Here is a 22,608-nt window from a genome sequence, read left to right as displayed (position 1 = left end):
GTATTATATATCATTTGTTTCCTCAGCATGGTAGCAGTGTGCTCAAAGCTGGCCCTGTAACGCTCCCCTCTGGCTCGAGCACTCCGGGCCGTGGTCGCAGGCAGCTCCCGCAGACGCCCCTCACCCCCCGTCCTGCCGTGGCCTACAAGACTGCCAACTCCTCGCCTCTCCCGTCTGCTGCCAGCACTGCTCCGACGGGGCAGCAGACTCGCTTCAGCCGTGGCCTTTCAGAGCACGACCGCTTACACTGGGCCCAGGACGAGTCCCCGATACCGGTCACCCGCATTGGTTCAGACTCTAATTTAAACCGACAGGTTGCTTCTCAACAAGCTCTTCTCGAAGAGGACTTCAAGGAAACTGTAAGCAGCCACGGAGGGGGACGCCTTGCCCGAACCGTTGCCTCCACCACAGCATCAGCTTCACACGGAATTGCTGCTGCGCCCGTCACAGTGGCCACCACGCAGAGTCGGGCGGGGGTGGTGCCTAACGGGTACCACTTCACCTTAGGGGTCAACTCTGCATCCGGGCCAGGGAGCCGAGGAACAGGAAGTCTCAGGGAGAGGGAAGAAGAAGACTGGTGCTAATGTGGCGGAAAACTGTAAGCTGTGGACAAGAAGATTATTAGTGTTGTACAGCGCTCACATCAGGTCCGATGAGCTGATAAGGAGCCAGAAGGACAGAGGAAAAAGCCAGTGGAAAGTGCTGTTAAAGGGGATCAAAAATCATTCCAGCTTTGTAGTGTTACTCTCCTTTTTTATACAAACTTTTAAAGGAAAAAAAGACACTAATGACGTTTTTTTACCCCCTTTACTTGCACTGAAATTATAGCACCTGTGAAGACCCTTAAGTATTTTGCCTTGGCCAGTAAAATCAGTGATGGAGCAGGAGACAAAAGCCAAAATCTCCTCATTCTTTGAGTGTGTTTCCGACTGATCTGAATGCCTCATTCCTGGTGTTAATATGGCTGCTCACAACACTGTTTTTTTTTTTATTTTTGTATGTTTCATTTTGTTTATGGTTGCCATGTAGGAGAGAGAAGAATTTTTAACTTTATCATATTGATGCTTCCACCAAATTACTTTGGGGTTATCACCAAATTAGGAACCATTTTATGTTGGTCTTCTGCCATTAGAAGAGACACAGTGAGTAATGTGACAAAAACTAAACATTGGGAAGGGTTAAAATAGGACTAGAGCCCAGTTTTCGTGATCACATTTTTGAAAATTGTACCAGATGTAAATTTTTTGAGTGCACATAGGGACTCTTTTCTGTGGCTGAATACTAAGTGCCTCGTTTTCCAAGATGTATAAGATGCAGCCTGGTCAGATGGACTTGAATATACAGTAGAGGGTTTAAGTATGTACACAGTTAAGTAAAAAGTGTTGAGAACAAATCTGGTATAATAGACAGAATGCAAAAAAAAAACTTTTTGTACTGAATCTTGTGGTAGGTCAGTCCGAATTACAGATCCAAAGTAAGCAATGTAGTGCATGCCAGGGTCTTGAGCTTGTCAAAAAAATAGTGTCTGTATTTTTGCTTAAGGGTGTGTGGTAAGCATTTGCCTTTCTCTTTCAAATATACTGCAGGCCAGTTGGTAGAAACGGTCTCTGAATGGAGAAAAGTGCCATTTTTTGATTTCCGATCTACAAAATTTCTCATATTCAGAAACACTTGCCGCCTCAAACACACTCATCTCTGCCATATTTGCCCAAATTTCGTGGGTTTCTTATCTTGTTCCTCTGAGAGCAGTATTGTGTGAGGATTTCTAGGAGAGGTTACCTGTTTGTGTACTCACAGGTACAATAAAGAGTTGTGTTGTTGCTGCTGACTGTTGACTTAAAATAGGGCTATGCAACAAGACGACACTTCATCTGCCCTGTAGCTTTACCCTCTGGAATCTCCAGGTTCAGGCTTTAGTGTGACTGCGACCAAATTTTACATTAATGTGTGAAGAGATGTTAGATGTAAATGTATATTATGATGTACAGTTAACACACTGAGGCACAAATGGTATCAAAGCTGATATATGTGAATCACAGGGCATTGTTGAGGTTGGCAATTTGACTGCATGAAGCCTACCCAGATAGAACCACCCAAATTATAAAACTGCTCTTTCCAAACTTGGGTCAAGTTGTGTTTTTAAATAATTGTTTTATACTTGCTTAAAAAAGCAGGCAAAAATGATTTATAAAATTGTTTCAGTGTGCGCCTTTCTGTCATTAACAGAGGCTGAAATAACATTTTGTGTCGTTACTAGAGTTCCACATGTGCCCAAAACATCAGTGCCATAAGAACTGAAGTTGTACTGCCAGATTTGAGACCCCAGACCTGAAGCTATATTTTGATTTATCAATTTCTGACAGTTGGCCCACCAGGCACTAGACTCTTTCCCACCTCCCACTGGGCATGACATATCTCCTTAAAGGAAAAGGCTGTTAATATCCTTAAGTTTTTTGTTTTTTTTATTGGCAACAAATACCATGTAAAATACAGAAACCAAGACTGTGTTAGTCTGAATCCCCAATCCTGTCTCTGGCATCCCTAAGCCTTTTGGTTCCAAGTGAAAACATGGATTTTTAAAAAATTGAGTCACAAATATGTAAATTTTATGTCTTAGAAAAGCTCAGTGATTCCCTTCCTGTTACTTAAACAGAAGTAAATAGTGCATTTTTACAATGTGGAATAGTACACATTTGTTTTGTGTAGTGAGACTGTCTAAACAAACAAATTAGACTGTTAATGATGTCTGTGGAACAGCTGATTATGACCCATATTCACATTTATTGTTAGGTTGCAGCCTTCAGTTGCAAAGTCAGTGCACAGAAAAGGTCAAGGTGGATGAATGGTTCAAACAAACACAGGACTTTCACTCAGCACACCGCTGTTTGTGTCTTGTGTAAAACCAAAAGTCAGCGGTGACTTGTTTTCAACCTAAACCATTATGCTTTTCTAAACCTAATCAAGCAGTTTTAGTGCCTAACTGCAGCTGTGTCACAATCTTAGCTATGTCTGCAGTTACAGTTATTGTAAATGCATATATTTGACAGAAAACCTTTAGATTTAAATGAGATTCAGTTTTGGAACCCATCAGCTATTGGTCTAACAATGATTTTGCCTCCAGGGGCAACTGTCAATATTTAAAGGGTTCCTGAATAGCCAGCGGATATCTGGATGACGGCGGCCAACGTCTAATCCATGCACCAGTCATTGTTTACAGTCCAATTGGCAACACAGTACACAAGCATTGGTACTTTTTGAGGGCGTTTGCATCATTTTGGCCAGTCTCTGTTGACAGATAACTGCACATGATTGCAGATAAATTAAAAATTATAAACAGCTATTGTCTCCTCATTTGCCTTTCAGCCTTTTTCTGGTGGACTACAGATGAGAACTAGACCTTCTGATAGCAAAATCTCCCTTTGCTTAGAGATTAAATGCCAGAAGAACAATTTAAGTTTTTTGTGCAGATAGAGGATTTTTTAAAAAGGGATTTGTCCAAATTGTGAGTTTGGGAATTTGAATATCAGTGAGGGACCCAGTTAAATAAAACAAATTATGCACATATCGGGAATATCTCACTTTGTATATTCAGAATCAAAATACAGACTAGATCAAAATAATAGACTAAATCTCTTGGTGCTCCTTGTATTGCCCTGACTTGACACTAAGCAAGTTTATGAACATGTAAATTATTTAAAAATATAATTTGATCCAAGTGTCATCATTTCTTGTGTTTTAATTTTACTTACTGGTGTCTCATATTTGTGCAATCTATTTGATGGGCCATCCAAAAGGCGACATTATAGACCTTAAGGTCTGTCTGTGGTTGATGCTCTATTCTTTGTCAAGGTAACAAAATAGATTGCTTGTCGTCATACCGTCTTTAAACGTTGCTGTAAGATGCCATATTGGCACACAGATTTGTGTTAAAACTTAAACGGTAGATTTTAAAAAGATCCTTCATTTTCAGACCACCAGTGAGACCAACATGAACAGGGTGCCAACTTCTCCAAGGTTTTACTATGACTGCCCCCGCTGGACAGGTCCTGTTTGCATGTTCTGAAATGAAAATGTGCATGTGCAAAAAAAGAAAAAGGAAAAAAAAAAGGAAAAAAGAAAAAGAAAAAAAGAGGCATTGTTTGACTTCATTCAGTCAATGATTTGTACAATTTGTTTGCGGGTTGTATTTTCTGATTATCTAAAAACACAATGTATCTGTTTCAGGTAAAGAAAAAAAAAAGAGCTTGAAAAACATTTTATCACAGAACCACCAAAGTGGAAACAAGGCTCTTTCTCAGAAAAGAGGTTCTGGAGTGGCTGAATCCTTCGCTGCCTGATCTGTTACTTGACTGTCTCTCCCACAGTCATTTCGACTGTACCTATAGATTTTATATGAATATAAGTCCTTGAATAAAGAGGTATGATTATGAAACTGTGAAATGTAGATCTCTTAAACCTGGGGTTGGGTTGGGTTTTGGGGTTTAAATTTGAATCCAGTAATGACTCTGATACGTCATATTTCTGTCTCTTCAAAATAAAAGCATTTTGTGTTAACAGGAAATAAGTAAAAATAGTAAAAATGCAAATTAAACACTTTAACTGCTGAACACTGAGGTCATTACAGGAATTCTCCCCTTCTTTGGATTCATAGTTCACCATGGAGGCATATGAGAAAAACAATTTTTTTGGCAAACTCATGGTAACCCACAGTGAGTAATAAAGGTAATTTTGCAGGCAAAGTATTAATTTAATGCAAATGGAAATAGAGCAAAACTTTGCTTGAAGTAACAGAGCTTTTAGCTGTGATCTCTGGACTCAAACTTTTTTTTCCCAAAAGTATAACTAGACAAGCAATTGAAGTCCACCATGTGAACTTCATGTGTCAGGTGCTCACAGTTTGTTTCAGCTGCTCGCAAGTGTCTGAAAATCCGTTCTTGCAGCCCTAATGAAAGTGAGTAAGAGTTGACAGTAAATTAGATTTGGGATTTGTATGATATTACAATCCTGTGATCTGTACAGACACATGCAATAAGGACTAATAGTGAGGTCTGGCACTTCTAAGTTGTTTTGCTCTTTCATAGGAAGCTTTCATGTGGAACCATTAAGCAGAGCAATAATTATATTCATATGGGTCCTTTAGCTATGATGCATTGTCTCATGCTGCAGTATAGTTAGACTGGAGTGATGACAGGTCCAAAGGTCTCTCAGAGAAAATTGATCTTTCTTTCTAATTAAAACAACAATTTGCAAAGAAGTTATAGACAGGCTTTAAAACTAATGGGCGGAGGCCCTGCTGGATTGTAATTGGTCCACATTATAGGAAAGGGGCGGGGCTTGCGTTGGCTCTTTTGGCCTCTCGGTGATGCAGCTGCAGGAGGAGAGAGGCTCGTGCTGTCTGAGCAGCAGGAGTAGAGGTGAAGAGGATGACAAGTTAGTTTATCAAATTTTCAGGGCAAAAAGTGTTTTTTTCAAGAATGCCCCTCGCTGTTGACTCATGATAGCATCACTAGAGCTGGTGTTATACCCAGAGCACATTTAGGCTCTCCTTAGATCTTAATTGAAAAAGTGATTAAACCAGGAAAATGTCCTGCTGGTGGTTAAAGTGGACATTTTGCCTTCTGGGGCTCGTGACGACGAGCAACGCCTCACCTGACGATGAACCGGTGGATTTTGGAGGCGAGTCCGGTTCCGGGATGCCGCAGACAGGTACGAGTTACACCTGTGGAGCTTATTAACGGACAAATGTCGTTATTTGAGCAGAGTGAACATTTGTTTCAAGACGTGACTCTTAGCAGGTGCGACACATTAAAAACTTCCGGCTGTTACATTTGTTTGACTTCAGTGTAAACAGAGCAAATTCATGGTATTATTCAATTAAGTGTGATGTTTGTTGACTTACTTTTAGCAGTTTTACATCAACAAAGACGGAAACTTAGGTTTGCTTTCCATTAGAGTGACTGCCAACCAAATAAATTTTAGCTGCTAAGACCGTGCTAGCTTGAAATTGCAAAAACATTTCATTACTGAAAGTGTGTTATTTTGTGTTTGATACATGCTTTAAACTCGTATGAATATAAGGGGTCGACCAATATTGCTTTTTCAGGGCAGATACCGATTATTAGTTCTTAATTAGACCAATAACTAATATTTGGAAGCAATATGTACAATAATATTAAAATATTTTTGTTGAAATTTAGAATTTGGAATACAACAAACTCAAACACAAAATTTAGTTTAAATGCTTTTGAGAAATGTTACATCAAAACCTTGAAACTTTTTTGAAATAAACTTTAATTAAATTTACATAAAAAATAATTGAATAAAAATAGATCCCTGAGGCTTTACAAAGTAAATGTTCCTCTCATGCTGACACTTTCTTTGCATGTATTGCAGACTGCCTTTCCTGATGTTGGTTGAGTGTAATACATACACTTTTTCATGAATGAATATTATCGGTTATCAGTAAAATAAAATAACGATACAGTAAATCAGCAAAATGGCCAACATCTGCCCTGATAATTGGCCTGGCCAATACTCTGTCGACCCTTAATGAATTTGGTTTTTGAGTTCATAATCAAGAAATAACCTCACTTGTGAAAATTATACATTTCTCTTATTAAGTAAAATCCTCAAATATCCACCAAAACCTACTATTATGTACCTTAAAACCTCCATTGTTCTCTTAAAAAGCCACAAAATCCTTTGTTTCACCACCATCTGTAAACTGATTCCTCCCTGTCATGCCAGATTTCCTGATGCACTAACTAAAGCATCATCCCCAGTAAAGGCTCTTTAACACCCAGTCACAACAGCAGGCTGATTTTTATCAGCTGGAGCTCATTACATCATTTGTTCAGTGCAGTTTGTGTCCAGATGAAAATCTTCCACTTTTCATCGGACGCCCCACAGAAACTCAGCAGCTCAGCAGTCAGTCCAACTGTGATGCTCGCTTTTTATTTGCAATTCATCGCTCTCTGGTGTGAGATTGAAGCCAAAACATGTGTAGACTGAGTGAAGTTCTTTGGCAAGCTGTGAAAATGAAATTGAGACCACAATGAAACAATAAGACTTTTTCACTCCAGGCCGATTGCATTTTCTTTTCAAAACACTAATTAAAGACTGTTATTAGAGCACATTTGTAAATCAGATTACCAGCCTGCTGATATTTATTTCACATTAACATGTCTACGCATAAATTGGAAGCCTTTGAAACCAAAATCAAAGGTGTTTCACTGTGCTGTTCACACTTTAAAAGGCTTTTGAAGCCACAAACACTCTTTTATTTATATTATTGCCGCTGTCTTGCCCCCCAGTGTGCACCTTAATTGTCAAAAAAACACCTGGAAAAGGTTGCCAAAACGTTCATATCACCTTGAGCAAAGATCTTGTATCTCTAATAGTGAATTGAAGTCTGGCATCTATAGAGGAACACACACTTTGATTGATAAGTCCACTTTTTCATGGCGCTGCAGAGATGTTTTGACTCGCTGAATACATCATGCACACAAAATGTCTTTATTCTGCATAAAACACAAGTGGAAACTGATGCCTGGAAACTCATCCGCACTTATTAGGTCACATGGAATGCTTTCACTCTGCCAAGCAGTTAATCACAACATCGTTTTCCGCAGCCAGCTCTGTTGTCTCATCAGTGTTTTCGGTGTCTGGATCTCCTTTGTTTTATTAGGATTGTGGATACAGTGACAGCGGCGTGCTCGCTGTGGCTTCACGCTGTGTTTCTGAGCTGGTTTGGAGTTGTTTAATCCATCCATGACCTGTTGAAATTGATATTAAATCGGAGCTCTGACAGGTGCCCCAGTGTGTTATTTCTGGATTCCACAGCATCACACGTTGTTTATGTTCCAGTTTGGGTTTCATCATTTCCTTTATTGCCATCATCTGTATGTTCGAGGCACACAGCGACCCAAACAGGGATGTCAGAGAGCAGGGCACCAGCAGAGAGTTTGTATTAGACTGGTGTTGATTGAACCCGTCTGTAGATTGTTTTCACTGTGTGTTTTCAGAGAGTTACTGTAGATGGCAGAGTGTAAAAGCCTTGTGTAAACTTGTATCACCCTATAGGCTGATGGTTATGTAACCGTGCTGTTATAATCTCCTTGCGTATACTCTGTTGTTATTAGGTTTCCTCAGTAAAATCTTGCCCTGTTACAGATATAACTGAGCTCATCTGGGAATTTGTGTTTTCTGCTGATATAGGGCTTTATAAAATCTGTTTTAATCTTTTCCAGATTCCTTTTTTCCCCCAGATTCTGTGTTTTCAATTTTAGGATTAAGACCGTTTTCTCAACAGAGAGAATCTTTTAATCATGTGGTGTATTAATGCAATTTCAACAATTCACAAGAAAATATTCTTTTTTTCACATATATATTTATAATTTACAACATACAACCATCCATACAGCCACCCAGTTTTATGAGGGCATTCAAACTTCAGCGTCTGGTCTGCGCTTGGAGATGCAATTGATGAGTGGTTTGATGCAGAAATATCAGACACTGCTTGGAATGACGTGATGAGCACAGGAGGACAGGATTCGATCCAGCTTGTCTGACCAAGAAAAAAATACAGCCAAGCTAGCCGTCACTTACATCTCCACAGTCAGACAAGCCAACACTAAAGTTGGAGACAACACATAGGAAAAGAGCAGCGTAAAACTGACACCAAGTCATAGGTGCATATGTGCCAGATTTTTCATGAATTGCATCCACATTTTAGTAAATTCTGTGTTTTGCAATGTATTTTTTTTTTTTTTATCAAAGTTCGGCGATTCTGTCCATTTTTTCCTCATTGCAGAAACTATAGAGCCCTACATACAATGAATCGACATCTTAATATGAGACAAAACATATTGTAAGTCATGGTGAGCCAACTGAAGATTATCTAGAGCAATGTTCTCATAGAGCTCAGTTTCTGGCTCGGGAGGTAAAGCTCATTGTAACTAATCACAGACCTGGCAGTTGGATTCTCACCTCCTCCTGTCCAAATGTCCAAGTGTCCTTGGGGGTAGACACTGAACCCCAAATTGCTCCTGATGCTCTGGCCAGCATTGTGCATTGTTTTTCATTGGTGTCGGTGTGCATCTATGTGCGTGTTTATGGGTGAATAAAAGGCAAATTGTTAAGCGCTGGATAAAAGAACTATACGTATAAATGCAGTCATTTCGGCATTTCAGTCGTTAGACCATCATCAGATTCATGATAAGCATGATCTACAACTGAAACTAAATACAATGAGTACAAGTGCTTAACTGTGCAGGCTGTAGTTTATAACTTGTTATAGAACTTGTCTCCATATTGGCAAGATGAACCAATTCTGACTCCAAGATGAAATGATTCCAGCTGACTTGGAAAGAAATCAATCCTCCAACAGTATGGTAATGTAATGCATGTAATTGCAGTATTTTGGCAGTGCCAAACCTTGTGCAGGTTTTTACCGCATTTATGCACTTTTAAGTAAATTGGAAAATAACTTCATCATATGTTTTGGCCTGGTTTATCATAGGTGTGCCCATTAAGCAGAAAGCATTTTTTAGCAGAGCTGTATATAGCCCCTGTTAGGTAGCCTAGATCAGAAGACAGAGGGAACAGGAGAACCTACATAACCTCCATTGTGATATGTTGTGCAACAGTCTAGCCTTCATATTTGAACCCTTTATGACTTGAGCGAATCGTATGTACTGTACCCGAAGTGTTCCTTTTTTCACTCCGGTTTGATTAACTACATTCATTTACACAATGACATTTTACCCAAATACCTCTGCAGATGATTGATCTGTTCTACTGTCGTTTTTGTCGGCCAGCTCTGATTTGACTATGAAGCCTCTGTCTTTGTCTGCTGGAAGCAGTATACACCAACCAGCCTTGTAGTGTATCAGTAACTCTGTGCGGACTTTTATTGCTGTTTGACATGAGTCTTTTTTTGCAGACCCTAGGTTTCTATCCAAATGTCATACAAAATGCAGATTCAGCAAAAACAGATTGTTTTTGGTGGCACAACAAACATTTTAGCACCACAATTAGACCAAAATGTTATTTACAAATGTTAAATATTGCCTCTGTATTGTCCGAGCATGTTGATGTTGCGCAGAGGATGAACTCTTGTGCTTCCTTTTGCTTGCAAGATGGCAGAAAAGCTAATTAGATTTTCTTGAAATTAATGTAGATATTAATGATCCCCTGACAAAAGCCTAATGTTTTAGGCTTTTGTCTAGCTCTACCATCAGATTGAATTTCCACATGACCTCAAACCTTTATATTTTATAGAAAATTCCAATTGAATTTTCAAATCTAATTTATGCTCTCCACAATGAACCCTTTCCATTATGGACATGCTGCATGTTTTCCTTCAGTGTTCTTTTCACGCCTAATTGTCACCTCTTGCAAGTTATCTAATATCTAAATGATAAAAATAATATCTATCTAATTTTATTTACTTAATTCCAAAGACCCGCTGGACAAAGGAGGTCCGTAAAGAAATAGTTTTCTCAAATTGGTTTGGATAAAATTCTCTGCACAGTCAACTATGCATGAAAGATTTTGGGCACAGTTATCTGCCAGCACCTCTGCAGCTCCTTGAATTTAGCATCCGGCGTTTCTGTCAATTCCAATCCATCCATCCGTTCAGCCATCCATGCATCCTTCCAGTCAGCCATATCCAGCTGTGATATGTGACTCCCATATGTCAGGAATAGTTTACTGTAACCTCTGACTATGAGATAGGTATCGCAAGAGCAAAGTATGCAGAACAGCTGCTGGGAAGAGTTTTGTGATGCCTAAAAGAGGTGTGCCTGTGTCTGAGTGTCTCCATACCTCTGAGCACCACCTATTCACTCAACTCGCTGCTACCCCAACACTTTCTTCAGAAGTGGAAATTGCTGACTAACCTTCCTGACCTTCTGTGTGAGTGCTGGTGGAGCTCTGACAGTGAGAGGCTCTCAGCTGTCTGTCTATGTGCACATTTTGGGAGTTTAGGAAGGCATCATTTCACAGACTTTGCTTCAGATTATGCAACTTCAAAAACTTTTTGACCTTGGCCTTAGGATGTCTGTCTATCTGGTACTTCGAAATCCCACAGCAGATATCTTCAAAGCTACCAGGCAGATTGCCATGAAATTCGATGTGTATCATGATCCCAGTAGGATTAATCCTAATTACATTTAGGTGGGATTCTGACTTAAGCTGTAATGACAGTTGATCCACAGAAAACTAATGACAAACAGATTTGTTATTTTGTGTTTAATCCATTTTAAGGAGAAAAAAAGGCAAACATTCACAGTTTTCTTAGTCTTATGACTAAGTAGTTTTTTGTAGGTCCACACATGCAGTTCAGGCAGACCTCCTCAGGAGTTCTTTTTTACACTGTCAGCTGCAGTGTAAGGATTTGCGGGGTGGATAATTGATCAGCTGATCCGTTCAGAGCTGATCAGATCTGATTGATGGTTGAGAGCTGCAGCTACTGCAGAGAAAAGTGAATGCAAACTTTTAGACCCAGCACAATGAACGGTTAAGTTTCTGTTTCAATTCACCTGGCATTTTGTATGCTCTGCACTCCGCAAGTTCGGTGTAACAAAAAAATCGAAGTGTGTTTTATATTCCAATAGCATTGTTAATGAATGGTCCAGCTCCAAAACTAGAAATCATTATGTAGCGGCAGATGTCGATATCATGGCAGGATGCCAAAATTAATTGACCAAGTAAGAAACCTTGCCCTCTGACCTTCCTCTGGAGTCATCATCACTATCGGTTCAAATGTTTCTACTTACCTACACTGTTGATCATTCTGTCACTGTCATTCACCAGATTGACATTTTGATGTGAAGGCTACCTCCACTATTTTTATACAGTCTGTGATTGTTATGTTAATGTTTAGTCATGTGTTTCTTGATGCACTTATTTATTGAACCTGAATTTCAAACAGTGAATGGAGAGGGTGTTACTTTATCTACAAATGTGATAATCAGATTAGGATCTAACACCATCATAAAAATGTCATATAAAAGTCTGGCAGGCAGTGTTTTGTTTTTCTAACTCCTAAATAGAGAATGGTTGTCTTTCAAACTCATTTTGGTATTCTTTGCAACTCTTACATCACATCACAAAGTCTTCAAACCAGATCAAAAGCCCGGTACCGGCTACGTGACTTACACTCTCATGCTCCTCCAGCAGGTTGAGCTCATGATGTCATTGCCAATATAATGCCAGATCCATGAGCAGCCATCTGTATCCAATGAAACGTGATCCCGGGCCTTAGTGCCTGGTGAGCCCTGATCTGGGGCCCATTAGCCAGCTTTAACCAGGCAGAGGCCCGCATGCTGTGGCGTGCCTGGTGTAACATTCCTACAATATACACAGACTGGGTCATCGTCCTGGTTCTGGGTGTGGAGTAGGTCACAGCTTGTGGTTAGCTTTGTGTGAACAAAAGCGGGTGGAGAGGGCTAGGTGCAAACCACATGTTGGATCAGAACCTCCGTCCTTGTCTGTAATCTCCTCTCAGGCCAACTGGAACCAGATGGCAGATAGAGTGGGTTGATAGTGTTGAGACAAAGTCCCTCAGATGTTCGGTGTTAAAGATGAATAAAAGACGGGGCTTTTTATTTTTTATTTTTTCAACATTTACAACATTACCTCAGTGACCACTTTGTAGTGTCATTTCTCAATGTGTCTCCCATCGCTCAGTCACCGCAAAGAGCCTGCAGACACATTACAGCCTGTCGGACACACAGATTTATATGGAAAGGACTATTTAATGATCTGGTGCTTTGTCCCGAGCTATGCTGTTTGTGGTTCCACTTGAGTGTTGACGCGCTAATTTGTGTTCATTCTCTGTGCAGCATATGTAAGTTTCTTTGTAGCTTTCAAATGTTAAACACCTGGCTTGTGGTTTTGGAAAAAGAGCTAACGGTGACGATGTGCACCTGGCATTGCAGGTAATGCCTGCTTAAGCTGCCGTTAAGATGTAATGTTTCTTTTTATTTGAGGTGTGTCCGTTTACATTCTTGTCGAACAACTGCATTTGGTAAATGTAATTTGAAACATTTGCCTATTTACGTTCCATGGAATTGTGATGGTAGTTTAAATTCATATAGTGATTATAGGGTAACTATAGGTGTAGGAAATAATAACGTAATTGTGCAACAGGTAAATTAAAAATGATGTCTTTTGCTTTACACTTTAGTGCACATGGCTTTGTGGCTTTTTTTGTTTGTTTTTATATGAAATGATTTGTCTCAAACATAGTTATTAAAAATTAGAAATCTAGAGATCATTATAGATGTAGGCTACTTAAAGTTAGTGTATGCTGTGTCAAGCATGCACCACACTACTGTCACAGCATCTACATTGTATAAAATAAACACAACACACAACATGGCACTAAATAGCTGCACAACAGATGTTTGGGGCAAATCATGAAATTATCTGATCTGATCACAGGTGGACAGCCGAGGGAAATCACTGTGTTTAGTCTTTAGCTGACCATTTGTGCTCAGATGTTGTCACTGCTAATGTCACGTATTCGAGAAGGTCACAGGGGCTCGCATACAGTTATTACATCCAAACTCCTGTTTGCACACGCTGCAAATGACTGATGCTGCAGCGGAGGAAAGAAAGTCACGCATGCTGAGCTGTGTTGAGTGACCCACAGAAATGCTGGATTTTAGAGCAAGTCCACAGAATGATATGATTACATGATAAGGATTAAAAAGGAAAGAAAAATGGACATTTTTGAGAATGTGCACAACTGACGTGCCAAACCAACACAGGGGACGCGTGGCAGCCATCATGTGTACATGTTAGTGTAGTTATGAGCAACTATATCTTTGTCGGACTCGTCATGAAATGGATAAGTTATAGTAGAGTATTAGCACACTGTCACCAAAACAACAACAACATCCTGCATTGATCAGGATACATCAAGACACATAAACATTTAATTTATGAAAGATATGTGGTCAAATGAAACCCAGTCCACCTTGGCAAGTGGTTTGAGTGACTGGATCACAACGCATCTCTGTGTTTGTTTACATATGTAGTTAACGCTGTCCACTTGTGATCAGATCATCCAAGACAAAGCAGGATGTGAACAATGTCAATGCCAGGTGTGAACAAGCTCTTTAACATGTCACTTTAGGAAAATTACAGGTTTTAATGATGAAATTATTGATGACTGAATTCCATTTAGCTGCTTCAGTTTCAGGGTCTTCGTAATATTTATGCTGGCTAATTGTCACACTGTCATGGCTTACTGGGACGCTTGAATAAGGACACCTGTGATTTTTCTCAAGTGACATTTTAATATGTCAGAGAAGCATGTTTAGGTTTTTCGTACATTGTTCAGACCATAAGGGCAGGCAAATAAATGGTTAAACATTTTGAAACATTTTGTCTGGTTTTTATGGGGTGCTAACATAATAGATTAAATTGATTATTCTCTGTGACTACAAACACACATTGTTTTCACATTGTCGATAAGTTGTTATATGGAAATGTTCATTACAGCCTCTTTAAACAATGGAAGATTAGGTCTACCATGGTACTTCGCCGTTGTGGCGGTGATCGATTGTTCTGAGGTACCTGTGTTTCAAAAGTTATGATTTGTCTCTCACAGATTTGGCTTTATGATGTGTTTGTTGTTTTGTCGTGTTATACGGCTTTCTTGCTTCATCCAAACAACGGTTCTGAGCACAGGAGTCAGTACCAGCACTTGGCGTGACTTTGGCTTGAGTGTCTTCTATCCTGGCATGCGTGCAGACCTAAATCTGGTACAGATTGGTGTCTAATAGCAGGACCTGACTTTATTTGGCAACCATTTGCCCCCTGGGACACATTTAAACTATCATATTATTGTTATTCGTCGTCGTCAAAAAAAAAGTCAAGGTGGAGCCAGGAGGCCAGTTTAACTGCTGCAGCTGTGACATGTGTAACTGCCTTAATACGCTTGTGTTCCGCAAAACAGATGCCAGGTGATGCAATGTTGTTTCAGACACACACACACTCACACACACACACTTAATTCCTGTCCTTGCCACATATAAAATTAAGTACATTTTAAACACATTTATGGTTGATTGTCAAATATTTTGGCTCTTACATAGACTCCCTGATTCAAATAAACCTTTCTGTAGACCATGTGGATTTTCGTTGACCCCTGTGTGACATCAGTAAGGTACACTGCATGGTAAAATAAACAGAGAACTATGGCTGTCCCAGTCGTGTTGAATATGCCATTCATGCACTTTGGCTACACACAGCATTTTTGGTCTCTAGCAGGGATTTATTGATACTAAAAAGATTAAATTACACCAGTGATATTCTTGAATGTTCACCTGGCAGTGCAAAAGCATAAAAAGTTGGGTTTTCTTTAACTCACTTACATCTCCACAACTTGCATGATATTTTTTTCTACATGGCCCCAAACAAATCAATGTAATAAAGGACTTTCTGTGTCATTTAATTATTTTTAATATTTATTTATTATTTTACTTTGTGCTATCCTTTTATTTATCTCTAATTTACAGTTTGAGTATTTTTTATTATTACTGTTATCATTCTATTTATATATGGGATTTTTATTTACTTATTTATTCTTATTTTTATGGAAGGGGGGCTGCTGTTTGGTATTATTGTACAAAGAACTTTTTGTCACAATTTGTATGAAAAGCGCTTTAAGTCTGAATAATCGCAACTAAATGGCACCACCTTTTGGCCACAGCCTTGTGGCATTTGAAGTATTATTTTTTTGCATTTCCTGCTCTCATTTTTGAAACCTTGTCTCTAAAAAAAAATGAATAGAACCTGCTCTGTGCAATGAATAGGTCTTACAGGTTGAAATGAATAGAGCTTGACATGTTCATAAACGTCCTCTATTATGATGAACGTGTGCAGATGCTTATCTTTGTTGGTTTGGCTGAACTTGACTGATGAAGGACCTGAGGTGACATCTCTGTTATGACTAAGAGAACTCGAGCAGATCCTACAGAGAACAGCCAGAGGGAAAGACCCTGAATTAATTTTGTTTTTTGTCTTTTTCTTTACTTTTGTGTGGGTGAACCATGCCCTCACCTTTAAACTCCTATCAGCTGCTGTGTCAGGACCCGTTCAACCGCTTAAGCTTTTGTTTACTTAAATGTGATTGATTTGTTTTGAAGTCCGGTGTGTCACCTTCGCTGCTCACATTTTAGTCCAGACTGCTCAAGGTTTATCAGCCCTGGAGGGTTTGTTTCTGCGGACCACGGCCCGGCTTGTTTTCTTTATTCATCGCCTGCATGCCACCGTGCCACTCTAATCAAAACAGTTCCCACCAAGAAGAGGACATTTACCAGCTTTTTGTGCTTTCTGGATGAAAGAGTGTGCTTGTGTACTTGTTTGTTGGCCATATGTTTGCCTGTTGGACACATTATTCTGTAAGGACAAAGGCAGTAATCAGTCACAGCCAGATCAGTGTTGAAGTCATAACAAAGCCAAAGCACATACGTACATCAAAAGCTCCAATTAATCAAATGAATAAATTCATATTTATTCAGAAGTTAGTTCTAAAACCTTAAACGTTTTCTTAAAACAGGTTGAGAAGTACGTAAGAGCAATAGGTATTTCATTTAATGTTCATAAACTTTTACAGCTTTTAAATGCTTTAAAAATTGGGATTGTATTGAAATCAAAGTGAAATGAAAATACTGCTTTGCCAAATTTTGCGAGTCTTTTTGAGAAAATAAGACTTCAAGGACTCAGTGACACAAATAAATACCTGTTATTAATACTGACACGTTACAACTAAAGCTGTGTGCTACAAAAGCTATGAATTGCAGCGTTTGCACTCTACATACAAGACTCAAAGAAACAATCTGTATGTCAACGTGGTCACTTCTGTTAGCATTAAATATGATCTGTTATGCAATTAGAAATGGGATCCTTTGTCTTTCTCTGTTTCGACAACCTTATGTAATGGTACTAATTTTAGCTGTACTGCACATGTAGACATTACAGCAGCATACACATGCTGACATAAAAAACCCGTTAACAATGAACAATGGAAAGACAGTTGGGATGCACACAATGCAACTTATTGTACTTATTTCAGCCTCTCAGTCTGCAGTACATTCTCAAGAGACATCAGATTGTGTGTCTGCAGACTGACATGTTACAGATAGAAGCTTTGCCAGCTACATTCCTGTCACACTTTTCACAAGCTTAGTTTTTATTAACCCCCTTTACACACACACACATATAGAGAAGGAGAGGATGCCAGTCATTGTGTGTTGAACCAACATGGAGGGACTGAGAAAGATTAAACTTAATTAAATTGTACTGAAACTAATAGTGCTTGTTTTGACTCACATTGTAATGGTTTGGCTTCCCAGTTCTCTACAATCCATTATCTCTTTAATGAGCTGTTCTTGAATAAGTGAACAGATTGCAGACACCAATATAGTACATTTGGAAATTAACTTTGATGTGTGCAGGTATAGTGGTAGCATCCGAAAAACAACAACCCAATTGCAGCAAATTAGTATTTTGCATGAGTATGCAAATTAGGTGCCCAATGCTAAACATTTTAGAACACTTTATACACGACAGGTTAAAAATGACCCTTCTTCTGTGTCTCAAGATGTGAGCAAGGCATTAACACTAGATGTGAATGACACTTGTCTTTCACAGTACAATGTATATAATTTACATACACTAAAAAAAATTAAGGTACTTCCTCACCAAAATTCCAGTCACTCCAATATTTCAAAATGTAGTCCTCCTGAAAACTGTAAATAGTTTTGAATTACAAAAAAAGTTGGTCTTGGCATTAAGATATGCCAATAGCATTTTCATATTTTCTATGTAGCCTCTAGAACCACTTACATAATTTTAATTAGGGCCGACACGTCTCTAGTACTAAATTGTCAGACGATTTGCTCTAACAATGTGGAGAGCGAAGTTTTAGTCTTAAGGCCCAGACACACCAAATGGAAATGGAAGAATTAGTGGCAGCAAAGACCGACTTTTGAATTGGCTCATGTTGCCATATCTCAACCAAAAAGTTGCACTTGAATGCCACACAAAAACTGTAGCCAACAGCCAACTAGCGCATATGTTCAGCGCTATCGTGAGAAGAAATAATTCTTCATACCAGCAGGAGGCATTAGTCTGTATATGTAGTTCAAATAGGGTTGCTGGAAGAGGACAAGATGGATTCAAGGAGCTCATTAGCCAGTTAAAATATTAACAACACATCCCTATGTCGAAAGAACAAAGCATATTTACGGAGCACCAGTGGACAGTAACAAAAACCATTAGGAAATGTTTCTGCCGAAGAGCTCAATAACAACAACAAAAAAAACCCTTACCTCATATTACAAGTTTGTTTTGATGTCACACCCTCTTGATATTTGCTGTTTGTTTGTTTTTCTCACATCTGTTTCTCTTCTCGTAAATTGGAAGAACTGCCTATCATAGTGAATTCATTCTGGCTCCACCGTCTCCAACGCTGATTCAATTTGCTGAATTGACTGAAAAACCCTTGACATGCCAATGGTGCGGGACACACTGCAAAAAGTAGAGCGACAGAAGTTCCCCAGCATACCCACCATTGGCTTAGTGTATCACGGCGCTTACACAGCGTTAATGTCTGCCATCCTCTTGTTGATATATTTTAAAAATAGGTCTCATAATGGCATTCATAAAAGCATAGCATTGCATGTGTGTACAACAAAGCCAGCCCGTTTGTAAAAGATGAAGAATAAACCCTGTCTACATCAATATTTGTTAAGTTGTAGCTTGTCATGTGTCAGTTAGTGTTTAGGAATTTCTTATTATGGTTTTAGATGCAGAAAAGAGCTGCTGTTTGAGTTTACCTTAGGTGCTAACAATACCTGCCAGTGCCACTGGAGGTCCCCTGTCTCTCTGAATTACCAATACAACCAGATATATCATTGATAGCTATCTATATATATATAGCTCCTTATATATGTATATTGTCATATCACCCAACTATCTTGCCAGTTGTCAATCTAAAAATGAATAAGAGTGTTTTTCAGACAGATGCCTGCTTGGACAAATGCCCCGCTGTGTAAAACCGGTCATTCTTCATCATCACGTCACCGTCTTTGTCTTCCCTCTCGTTTTCTCTGCCTCCTCACCTCTTAAATTAAGTGAGTGTAACCTGGTTCTCATGACCCAGCAGTGTTCTCATCTCTCTGATTAGGTGAGAGTGAGGTAATCTGCTGTGGTCTGTGCTGCTGACAGACATGAAGAGAAAACCACTGGTATCTGTGCTGCTGGCGCCCGCACAAACAGACACATGCCTGTCAGGATGTTGAAGTGTGGTTGCCGTTACTATGTTGCAGGACTCAGACTTGATGGTGATTGAGTTTCCATCAGTTTATGCAAAACAGGTCAGTCTGAGGACAAACCGTACGTGAGAACTCATATTACAGCGTTCATGAGGGTCCTTCTGAACGACAGCCCATTACATGTTGGATGGAGGCCAATCTTTTCAAACAAAATGACAAAACAATAGCCTTTTACAGCTAGGTTTCATATCATTCAAATCAAAACACAAGCACAGAGGCAACTTTCTTCCTTCATTGCAGGTTGGTCTGCTACATTTTCGGATCTCCAGGTTTCCTGTTAAAGGGAATGTCTTCATTGTTTTACTGAGCACAGAGTGTAGCAGAAAAGAGGAATGGGCTTTTCATTGTGATGGGATGCTTTCACTATCTGTATTTCTCTGTCACCCATTAGTCCGCCCTGTGATTAATCTTCCATGTATTCCTATGACTTCTCAGACAGTCTTTGGTTTACTGGAGACCTGAAGAGTAACCAGCTCAACTGAACTTTACTCTCAGGGTCAGGACTCATACAACACAGACCCATTTGACAGCGCTAAGCAAGTCTTGTAAAGCTTTTTACAAGAGTTTTTTTACAAGCACTTTAATGACTTTGTCAATATAACTATGGTGTTTTCTTACCCCATCCGCTGTGGTCTGCACGATAATGATGACCTCAACATGACAGGGCAGTGGTTATGAGGGCAGTGAAGACCTTTGAGGTCACGAGATCTCAGTAGGCCAATGTCTGGCCCGTCTTACAGAATACTCTCTTCTCAACATATTTGTTTAAGTGTAATTCACCAATGACAGCCCCATGAGATTAAATCTTAAGAAAAAAAATCCATTCAGGTCAGTTAGGACTGATTAAAGAAATCTGACTTTAGTGTGCAGTTGGTAGCATTGGCTTGGAGTACAGAGGTCAAAATATCACAGTACCTAACCACCTAACCCTAACCCATCACAAGTAATTCATAGTGTGCAGGATTTTATCGAATTTTCTGGCTTATAACTCAATGGGTTACAACTTAATTCATATTTTCTATTGAATTCTATTATTAATGTTTTTTGTCATGCTTGTTTTTTCCTTCTTTTTTTTTTGCTTTTCAAAGTGGACATTTTCTGAAACTTAAATGACTGAGTTAAAGCTACCTGAGCAGCTCTGTGAGGTGATGCCTTGAGCTAAATGCTAACATCAGTGTGCAAACATGCATACAGTGAATGTTGACAAGCTGCTGTTGAGCAGGTGTGATGTTTTCCAAGATCACCATCTTGTTTTAGCTTGTTAGCAAACAACTTTAGGATACATCATCTGGGAACATCTGTACAAAATCTTGTGCCAGTCATTCCTGCAGATGTTGATAGAAGTAAAAACTTTGCTTAATATGTGTTTCATAACAATCCATCTAATAGCTATTGAGATATTTCCATCTAGACCAAAGTGGTGGACCAAACCATGTGTTTTACATTGCTGAAAAAAAGTCATTTCCATGGTGAGAAAGTTCTTCAACCTTTAGACGGATTAAACCCTTTAATAAGGTTGTTACTTCATTAAATCTTCATGTTGGAGACACAAGGTTTGACAGCAGTATCATGAGTGACAGAACGGGTCTATTGCTCACAATGTATAACTTAACAGTGGTGTGTTTGCCACGTGAAGACAGACAGAGTGCAGTGGTGATGTTGTACTGTTTGTACAGGGGTGACAGCAGCAGCAGTCTGAGTGGCGGACTGCCAGTATCATGGTGCCGTTCCCATACACTGATAGGCCTGGATCCTATTTAATGTGTCGGTCTGAAAACACAGTCAGGTTCCTGCTCGAACAGAAGGCCCCTATATCAGGATATGTAACATAAAACAGAGTGGATACAGTATCAGTTATGTAATTTGGAAACTCTGATCTGTTTTTCAGCTGTGGTTCACAGCTATATGTTTCACAGGTAACAACAACAATCATGAAAATAAATCAACAAACTTTAGGGCGCTGTAAATTAAAAGTTAATTCTGTTCCCTCGAAAGGCGTGTTTGAAGCTGATATTAATGTTTTCTGTGGAAATAGAGTGGCCTCTTTCAGTTGGAAAAGATTATCTTCCCATCCCCTGATCATGTCTCGGTGGGTGCTGGGTTCTGGGGATTTGTCTTCTGTCCAACACACACCCCGTTTACCTCCTTGGATTTCCACTCCAGTTAAGATGTGTTTCTCCTTCAGAGTTCCAGCAGGCTCATTACCTGACTCACCAACTCCCTCGGCCATCCAAAAGCCCCTTCTCTGCTTTCCTCATCTCATGTAAAATACAAATTTACAGGCCCTTCTGCCCTCTCCACCCTCTGCAGATTTATTTTTCTAACTGGTATGTAAGACACATGTAGCACAAAGGCTTTTTCCATCTGTTTGCATGTTCAGCCGACACATTCCTCATCTGGCTGTGTGGTTCTTAGAATAGCAAAAAGGTGGGCAGAACATGACAAGGAATACACACTTATTTAGATAGGGCTAATGGGCATGTAATCGCAAATAATTCCCTTATATTCTTGCATTTTTGTGGCTCTGAAGCTCAAGCCTTTGAATAAATCTCACTAAATTGTTGGCTTGACATGGTTAAAGATCTTCTCATGTTGCTTGCAGGCCACAGGCCAGTGGATTACCACAGGTGCTGTTTATGTGCCTGGTCAAAATCCAGCTTTGGGGACTGGCTGTTTGCAAAGACGACTTCTCCAGATGTACTTGGAGCTTGTCTGTTCTGGCCCTTTCACCCCTTTCATGTGTTCTGCAGCCTCCATAGGTGTGGTCCAGGGATGGATCCCAGCCCAGGAGCTGGATGTGCATTGTGCCTGTGTGTCTGCTCAGTGAGAAATGAAACGTCTCTCATGCAAAGCAAACTGTCAGGTTCACATCTGTAAAAACATGCTGCTTATTTGCTTTTTGTTGAAATCTCTCATGTGCAACATGAATGTCCCATAGAGCTGCAGTTTAATAAGGAGCTACAACTTGAAAATTGTCATTATAGTGTTGACATTAATATATTTTTCATTTTAGTTATTTATTAAAAAGTAATATGACAGTGTTACTGTGTTGGTCAGCCACTTTGGCCTAGGTTGAAATATGTCTGTGACCTTTGCATGAGATTTCATACATTCAAGGTCCAGAGAGGATGAGGCCTGGTGATTTTGGTGATCCTCTGACTACTCCTCTAGTGACATCATCACGTTTGTCCAGTACATTGGTTTCTGACTAAATACCTGCAGAACTAATGACAAGTCCCATCAGCCTCAGCTG

The 22,608-nt window shown here is 39.5% G+C and overlaps 2 protein-coding genes across 5 annotated transcripts in view; both read left to right on the top strand.

Annotated features, from left to right (window-relative positions):
• cacna1bb (calcium voltage-gated channel subunit alpha1 Bb) overlaps window positions 1-4,432 on the top strand; it is a 188,101-nt gene extending 183,669 nt beyond the window's left edge. For all 4 annotated transcript variants that reach the window (XM_088071056.1, XM_088071055.1, XM_088071058.1 and 1 more), the window contains one exon: window positions 27-4,432. In XM_088071056.1, coding sequence (XP_087927182.1) covers window positions 27-584 — 558 coding nt within the window. In that variant the 3' untranslated portion in view covers window positions 585-4,432. The remainder of the gene's footprint in view (window positions 1-26) is intronic.
• A 708-nt stretch (window positions 4,433-5,140) lies between these two features.
• The window catches only part of LOC121960103 (uncharacterized), a 107,212-nt gene continuing 89,744 nt past the window's right edge, over window positions 5,141-22,608 (top strand). Inside the window, exon 1 of the mRNA XM_088071173.1 lies at window positions 5,141-5,706. Coding sequence (XP_087927299.1) covers window positions 5,583-5,706 — 124 coding nt within the window. The 5' untranslated portion in view covers window positions 5,141-5,582. The remainder of the gene's footprint in view (window positions 5,707-22,608) is intronic.

Source organism: Plectropomus leopardus, chromosome 20 (assembly GCF_026936395.1).
Source record: "Plectropomus leopardus strain MGB_pleo_1.0 chromosome 20, ASM2693639v1, whole genome shotgun sequence".
In the NCBI taxonomy this organism is placed as follows: domain Eukaryota; kingdom Metazoa; phylum Chordata; class Actinopteri; order Perciformes; family Serranidae; genus Plectropomus; species Plectropomus leopardus.
The sequence above is the reverse complement of the archived record's forward strand: the minus strand, read 5'-3'. Positions and strand labels throughout refer to the sequence as shown.